At 45.9% G+C, this 8,424-nt stretch overlaps 1 protein-coding gene across 1 annotated transcript; it reads left to right on the top strand.

Annotated features, from left to right (window-relative positions):
* Positions 1 to 3,140: 3,140 nt before the first annotated feature.
* Positions 3,141 to 6,275, top strand: DAZAP2 (DAZ associated protein 2). Its single transcript, XM_007179369.2, has 4 exons — positions 3,141 to 3,292; positions 4,306 to 4,424; positions 4,843 to 5,088; positions 6,015 to 6,275. Exons 1-4 carry the CDS (start codon positions 3,280 to 3,282, stop codon positions 6,141 to 6,143), a joined length of 507 nt encoding a protein of 168 aa, XP_007179431.1. The 5' UTR covers positions 3,141 to 3,279; the 3' UTR covers positions 6,144 to 6,275.
* The last annotated feature ends 2,149 nt before the right edge of the window (positions 6,276 to 8,424 follow it).

Here is an 8,424-nt window from a genome sequence, read left to right as displayed (position 1 = left end):
CTTGTAGCCCCTTCTTTTCTGTTGGTAATCTTATTTGGCTCCACCCTGGCTTTCAGGAGACCCTGGTCCCAGCGTGTTAAGCAAAATACCTAACGTCCTGTAGAGGAGGCACTGACCAATCTGAAGGCAGCTTGTCTTAGCTGGAGCTAGGTCCTGCAGGCTTCCTGGGTGTCAAGAGTTAACCCTTTAGGGACTTCCCTGGTGGTCCAGTGGTTAAGAATCCGCCTTCCAATGCAGGGGACGCGCATTCGATCGCTTGTCGGGGAACTAAGATTCCACATGCCGTGGGGCAACTAAGCCCGCGCACTCTAGAGCCCTCGTGCCAGACCTAGAGAGCCTGCGTGCCGCAGCTACTGAGCCCGCGCACTCTTGAGCCCTCGTGCCACAACTAGAGAGAAGCCCGCACGCCGCAACGAAAGATCCCGTATGCTGCAACGAAGATCCCGACACAGCTAAATTAATTAAAAAACAATTTTAAAAAGAGTTAACCCTTTAATTACTGGACCATGGAAAGGTCTGGGGAGGAGGGGTTTCAGTGGAGGGCTGGAGCAGAGGAGGGTATTTGGGGAGAGGGCTTGGGGCAATGGCTGTTTACCATCCAGTAGAAGTATTTGTACTTTTATCTAGGGCCTGATCAGAATTTACAACCTGATTATCCGCTTGGCCTACTTCCCCTCTGCCTTCTCAGGCTCTTCTTTGCTTTTTTCCTTCCCTAAAACAGAGCCTAGATTTAGAGCCTGAGGTGACACAAGGATCATGTGAATTTTCTGGCAGATGATGAAATTGAGACCTTTGGGAGGCAGCAGATTAAAAACAAGGTAAATAGATTAAACAATGTAAACATTAGAAACAAGGCTTGTAAAATCAAGCAAAGCTGAGTTTGAACACCGGCTCTGCAGCTGTGTAACTTAGTTCAGCTACTTAACCTCTCTGAAATACAGTCCGCTTGCCTGCACTTTTCCTTGGTCTGCTATGGACACGAGGTGGATAATATCTGCAAGGACAGTGGTGCAGTATCTGACTCCTACATGACAAGGAATAAGTGGGAGTGGAGGAGACGAGGACCAAAGTCAGTTGGTGACACAGTGAGGACTGGAACTAGCTAGCATCCCTCTCCTACACTCTCACTGACGTGGGCTGCTATGGTCAACACAATTTCAGGGTCCCTAACTGAGGGCCCAGTAAGAGAAAAAAGGTAAGTTTCCTTTCTCAGGTTCACTCCTTTATTTTCTGAGGCCCAGAGCACAGGTTAGGATGGGTATAGGTTAATGACCTCTCCAGTTTTAGGCTTTAGGGTGGAATCAGTTTAGGATCTGACTTTTAAAAGTTAGGTTACAAGGAAGAAGATTTGACTGATCTGACCTCCAAGGATGTTCATTCAAATTAACCAACTACTGCTTGCAAATTTCATGCTAAGAAAAATGCAAGGCCCTGAGGGTAAAAGTCCACTAAAAAAAAAAACCCCAGTGTTTTTCAAACTGTGAGTCCTGACTTGTTACTAGGATGTGAAATCACAACCAGAAGTGAAAAAAGGAAATAGGAGAAAATAGAAAATATGACAGTGCATTGTACACAGAAGGAGGTATCAGATCATAAAATTTTCAGTTACGTATATTTATAAATGCGTGTGTACTGGGTCATGATTTAAAGTGTATTACTGTCAATTTTGGTCCAAAAAGTTTGCAAGCCCCTTTACCAGAAGGTGAGATTCAGGAGAGCCAGAGCTTTGTTTTGTTTTAGAACAGTGCCTGGCATTTGTTAGTGTTCTCTGAAGAACCGTTCAATGAGTGAATATCTAACACTGTGCCTGCCTTCAAGATTAGAGTCAGAAATACAGGAAAAGGTAAATATCATAGGCTTTAACATACTAATATTAATGTGAACTAAATAAACAATATGAATCTACTGAAAGGGAAGGAACCTAAAAGAACTCCAAATACACATAGTCTTGGAAATTGGGCTTTTAGAGTATTTTAGCCATGATAGGCAGAGTGAAGTGATAAGAACAAAACAAAACTGACTTGGGAACCTGGGAACCAGGATACAGGACCTGACTTTGTAACCTGCTCACTGTGTGACTTAGGGCAAATCTCTAATCAATTCTCTCATTTGAAAAACAGGAATGATCAAACAAGCCCCGTCTGCCACACAGGGCTGCTGTGAAGACCTGTGATGATCCCATAAAATCGTGCATTTTAAGGGTGCTCTGCAAACTGTAATACGATACTGGAGAGAAAAACAAGGGATTGCTGAGTTGAAGTGAGTACAGCTCTTTTCAGTGGTTTAAGTCATTCATCAGCAAGTATTTATCAGGCTTCTAATGTTTACTGAGGACTTTTCTTTCCAAAGCTTTCACTTTTCAGATGCTTTTCTAATATTCTTCCTGCAGTACAGAATGTAAACTCCATGAGGAAATAGTGTTGGGCTGTCTTGTTCAGCTCCATCTCTGTACTTGCACATAGCAAGCGCTCAGCAGATATCTTAAAATGAAGAACGGAAGGAAAAACTTAATTGCTGCCTTGAAGGATGGCATCTTTGCCCTTAAGAACAATTAAGCTAGAAGAGAAGTGATAACACGGAGAAAATACACGTAAGGTGCCGTACTGGTGCCTGTAACAGGTACCAAAGGGCCGGGCCACAGGCACACCTTGGGTACCACGAGTATGCCAGTTTTAGTGCTAGCTGCTGCGGGAGGGACACAACACAGCATACCCTTCTTTATGGTGAGAAAGCGACACAAATAAATACCGACCGTCTGTCGGCAGGACAGGCAGCGAAGATTCGAGTGAGGGGAACGCGTGATCAATAAATCAAGGGTTGGGGAGGGGAGCGTATCTCAGGCAGTTAGAGACGTTTGTAGAAATCTATGCCCCTCGTGGAAAGACTGTCAAGGTGAGATGACCTTGAGGTGCTGTGCGTAGGTGGAAAAAGGTTCCGGAGAATAGTTTAATGGTACTGCCTCCGAGCGCCCAAGAAAGAGAAGTTCGTATTTCGAGACAATACCTGTATTTGGTTTTCTTCCAGTCGAGAGACAAGGGTAGGGGTTGGAGGACAAGACCCAGTGGGCAGGGCCAACACGAGCGGGCGGGATCACGTGGGCCCTCCCACCAGCTACCGGAGGCCGGGCGAAGGGGCGGGGTTTCCGGTGGCAGCGGCATTCGGGCGTCGGGTGACGCTAGGCGGACAAGTCGTCACGTGACACGGAAGTGACTACGAACAGGAAGAGGACGAAAAAAATAACCGTCCGCGACGCCGAGCCGAACCGGACCCGCAGCCACCATGAACAGCAAAGGCAAGGACAGGGGGCGGCTGAGACCGCCGGGGGAAGTAGTGCTGGCCCGGAGCGAGCGGGCCGGGAGCCCAGGGTCATTAGACGCCAGGCCTGGGGAGAGCTGCGCCGCGCTCCTGGGCCAGCTGCAGTGCCCGGGGCTTCGCCGGACGCCTTTGTCATCCCCGAACTACGGCTGCTCGCTCCCTCCCGGCCCTTTCCCCCTTAAACTCTGTGGCGCAGTTTGGAGCTGCGGGCTCGGGTTGGGGGGGGCAGTAGGGGGGGGAGAAGGCTTGTCGAGATGGGCATCTGCAGGAGCAAATGGGGAGCTAGAGGTGAGATTTGGGTGGGCCAATGGAGAGCTGGCAGAGGCGGGGCGCCGCGCTCCGGAACCACAGGCAGGCCCCCGGGCTTAACTAGTGAAGTGCCGGCGCTGGTGGGCGGGCCAGGCGGGCCCGGCGGGCCCGGCGGGCCCGACGGGTCTCTTTCCCCTTACCCTCGCTGGCGGCCAGAACGTCTGCCGGTTCCTGTGTCAGAACATTCCCCTCAACCCCCTCTCCGATCTCAAGGTTTACTTCCACCACTCACTTTTTTTATTTGGAAGTCGACCTTGAGTAGGAACCTGTGAGGTCGATGACCACAACCACTGTTACTCATGAGGTCTTGGTCAGTTAGAACGAGACCTTTGGAGACCACCCAGAGTAGAGAGACAGGACACACTCTTGAAACATCAGCAAGAAGGGGTTCCCAGAGCTGCCCTGCATTCTGGAAGGATCTTGGGCCCAACTAGACTTTCCCCTGACACCAGTCTTCTCCTGGAACGAGCTTTTCCTGTCCAGTTAGAATCCAGCATCTTCAGTTATAAGGGTGCAAAGAGGATGCTTATTTTCTTGGCTCCAGGGATCAGGCCCTTCACGGCAGTCGGTCTGTTTGCAAATCTCTTTCTGCTTGCTCCGGCTAGGTTAGCTACCCAGTATGCCCTGCCTTATTTTGGTGACTCTGTTGTAGGCAACATGCATTGTTTTCTTGTCTTCCAGGTCAATATCCAACGCAGCCAACCTACCCGGTGCAGCCTCCTGGGAACCCTGTGTACCCTCAGACTTTGCATCTTCCTCAGGCTCCACCCTACACTGATGCTCCACCTGCCTACTCAGAGGTGCTTCCAGTTTATTAGACTTTATTAATGGAATACTCTTGGATCATGTTTTCAGTCTTTAGCTAAGTCTGACTCCACACATTTATTTACTCTCCACAAACAGGAAAGAATGCTCACATGAATAATCTAAAACATTATTATATAGTTCAGCAGTTTCTGTTGGGGTTGAGAATGCATTATCTGATTATTTTATGTTATTTGGCACAGGCTGAGGTTAAGAAGATGAGTTTGCGTTCCTTGAGCCTAACATTAGCTATAGCAGGAAGTGATCCAGGAGAATATTCAGTGGCAGTGGAAAGGCAACTTGTGTAACTCAGAGTGTAATCTGCACAAGAAGAATTAAGAATTGACTCATTAAAGAGATCTGAAATACGAATGTCATAAAGTAACTAGTTGCCTTCTCTTCTGCCTCTTTTAGCTCTATCGTCCAAGCTTTGTGCACCCGGGGGCTGCCACAGTCCCCACCATGTCAGCTGCATTTCCTGGCGCCTCACTGTATCTTCCCATGGCCCAGTCTGTGGCTGTTGGACCTTTAGGTTCCACAATCCCCATGGCTTATTATCCAGTTGGTCCCATCTATCCACCTGGTTCAGCAGTGCTGGTGGAAGGAGGGTATGATGCAGGTGCCAGATTTGGAGCTGGTGCTACTGCTGGAAACATTCCTGTGAGTATGACTTTGTCACAAAAAACTCAACCCTTGCCCTATTTTAACTTTCTGAAATGACTACATAGTCATCCTTTCATCATCCCTGGGTAATAGTTGCTGGTATTGGTGCAAGCACTGACGTCCAGTAGTCAGGCAGAAAGCACTTGAGGGGGCAGGAGAACTGTGGCAAGTCAGTAGCATCTGGCACATTCACTGGTGTCTGAGTTAATCAGATTCCTTTGTTTTCCTGTCTTAGGAGTCCTGCCTGCTGCTTTTCCAGTTCACTTTGGTACTGGTCTAGTAACACTGCTCATTCATTCCATAAGCATTTACTTAATATTTGCCATCAGTATGGCATTGTATTAGGAACCACGATGATTAAAAAATAGAATGCACAATCCCCATTAGATTACATTTAGAAAGATACTAGGGCTTTTAGTTATGTCTCCTGCTTAGTTCTCCTATGTATGGGAATTAGAGCCCAAATGGTCCTTGCTAAGATCATCTACTCAATAACCGCAGGCTAGGGATGAGGTGAGAATGCTGTCATCAGGTAGAGCTTTCAGATTATCCAGGGCCATTTGAAAACTGTTGGACCCTGTGACATAAGGCCCTGGACCTAGTACCCGCTCCCTGTATTTTAGAATGTGAGTAAGAGTGATTTTCTGCCTTGAAAATGCCTATGGGTCTGGACTACCCACACTCAAAAGGTATCCATAGGCTTTATCTTGGACCTGGAACCCTTTAAATGAGTGGGTTTCCTGTTTATATCTTTGGGCTCACAGAGACTAGAGACCTGCTGTACCCGAATTGGTGGCACAGCTAGCTCTTCGAGATGCCATGGGTTAGCACATTGCCGTCTTCCTGACTGGTCCTCTTTCACCTTTGTCCACTTCCCTTCCACAGCTGCCCCGTGTCCAATCAACCTTGTCTTTTCCTTTCAGCCTCCTCCCCCTGGATGCCCTCCCAATGCTGCTCAGCTCGCAGTCATGCAGGGAGCCAATGTCCTTGTAACTCAGCGGAAGGGAAACTTCTTCATGGGTGGCTCAGATGGTGGCTACACCATCTGGTGAAGAACCAAGGCCACCTCTGTGCCGGGAAAGACATCACATACCTTCAGCACTTCTCACAATGTAACTGCTTTAGTCATATTAACCTGAAGTTGCAGTTTAGACACATGTTGTTGGGGTGTCTTTCTGGTGCCCAAACTTTCAGGCACTTTTCAAACGTAATAAGGAACCACGTAATGGTAGCAGTACCGCCCTAAAGCATTTTGAGGTAGGGGAGGTATCCATTCATAAAATGAATGTGGGTAAAGCAGCCCTAAGGATCTTCCTTTAATTCCTCCGGAGTAATACTGTACCATACTGGTCTTTGCTTTTAGTAATAAAACATCAAATTAGGTTTGGAGGGAACTTTGATCTTCCTAAGAATTAAAGTTGCCAAATTATTCTGATTGGTCTTTAATCTCCTTTAAGTCTTTGATTTATATTACTTGTTATAAATGAACCGCATTAGTTATCTGCCTTTTCCTTTCCGTCCTTTGCCCCACGTCCTACCCTCAACCCTCGTCTTCCATTCCTTCCCACCAATCTCCATTGAATCAATGGTGCAGGACAGAAAGCCAGTCAGACTAATTTCCTTCTCTCCTTGCACTTCTCCCCACCTGTCATCTTTTAACTAGTCTTTCACAAAGGATCCTCTGAAACCCCCTCTGTGCCCCAAGCACAGACCCCATTACTTCTGCTTTTGCGTCTCCTCAAGCAAAAGTGGAGGGTGCCTTTTGGACCCTCCTCATAGGTTGTCTCTTCATACATGAACCAAATTTGCAAACCCAAATTTGCTTTGGTGCCAGAAAAACTGAGCTTTGTTTTAACAAAGGATGCAAACTGTATTGTAAACAGCAGTTTGTTTATAATTTGAGGGGCAAGGAGGAGGATGCATTTAAAAGCCTGATGACTCTAGAACCAAATTAAGGGGAGTTTTCAGATCAAAAATTGGTTACCATTTCTTGTCAGTGTCTGATGGCAGCCACTCATGGCTCCCAAGAATTCCTGAGCTGGGTTAATGGGGTCATATTGTGAATGCCTCACTACTAAATGACTTGAGTCCAGTGAAATCTCATTAGGGTTAAGAATATTTCAGGGATCCTTAATATTTTGATTTTTGTTCTCTAAAATTGGATTTTATTTTATTTTATAATTTCAGTTCATCTAAATTTTGTGTTCTGTACATGTGATGTTTGACTGTACCATTGACTGTTATGGAAGTTCAGCGTTGTATGTCTCTCTCTACACTGTGGTGCACTTAACTTGTGGATTTTTTATACTAAAAATGTAGAATAAAGACTATTTTGAAGATTTGAATAAAGTGATGAAGTTGCATTACACCTCACTTCAAGGATTCTTTACTCAGCTTGTTTTTAGATCTCTTCTGTATGTATCTTCTTTTATATCCCACCTAGAATTCAGATAAGTGCTGCTGTCATTCTGGTTTTTTAAATGAAGCCTTTCAACTAAATGCAGGAGTACAAGGCTAGGATTTGACCATTTTCATGAGTTCCATTCTAGATGTTTAACTTTTCTTCATTTTACTTCCTAAGCTCTTTCAGATTCTTATGAGCCTATTATGCCAGAGGAATTCAGAACATAAACTTAGAAATAAGGGAACAGTTGATTCTCCTAACTTGCCCTTAAGTTTGACTTGAGGAAGATGTTTTTTAGCAGGATGACCTTCAGTTTTTCCAAAATCCTGTTGGAGAAATACTGAAAACTCCTGGAATCTAGGTTGCCAAGATTGATCCCTCAACTCTTGGGTCTCACCTTGGGTGGACTTGAGCTTGAACAATGGAGGCAATATATTTAAGACCTCGAAAGAGATACAGCTTAATTCCAAAGTAAACAATACCTGAAGAGCTAATGATTTCTACCAAAACATTGTACCTTTTAAACATACCTCATTTTGAGACGAAGTTAGCTCCAAGAAGCCTCTCTGGGCTTGATATAAAGGGCACCGGTGGGAAAAGTGATAGGTAGGTTGTTCCTGGTTCCCTCTGTGTGTACGCAGAATGGGTCTGGGAAATTCTGGCCCTTGCCAGGATGGAGGCTAAACAACTAATCCCCCAGGGTATGTTTCTAATGACACTCTTCTAGGACAAACCTCCCAGGACCATCTTTGTTTCAAGCCCCTGAGATTGTTCTGGGAACTTCTGAAACTTTCCTGGGGCCCCCTTTGCTTGGGAGAGAACACAGGCAAAGGAGTTAAGTGAGCAAAAGAAACTGTCAAAGTTTAAGCAAAGAAAAAGTGTAAAGGTAGTTATTTCTTACACATGAGAATCTGATTTCTGTATCAACG

This window comes from Balaenoptera acutorostrata, chromosome 11 (genome assembly GCF_949987535.1).
Source record: "Balaenoptera acutorostrata chromosome 11, mBalAcu1.1, whole genome shotgun sequence".
Taxonomy (NCBI): Eukaryota; Metazoa; Chordata; class Mammalia; order Artiodactyla; family Balaenopteridae; genus Balaenoptera; species Balaenoptera acutorostrata.
This window is presented reverse-complemented; position numbering and strand designations above follow the sequence as displayed.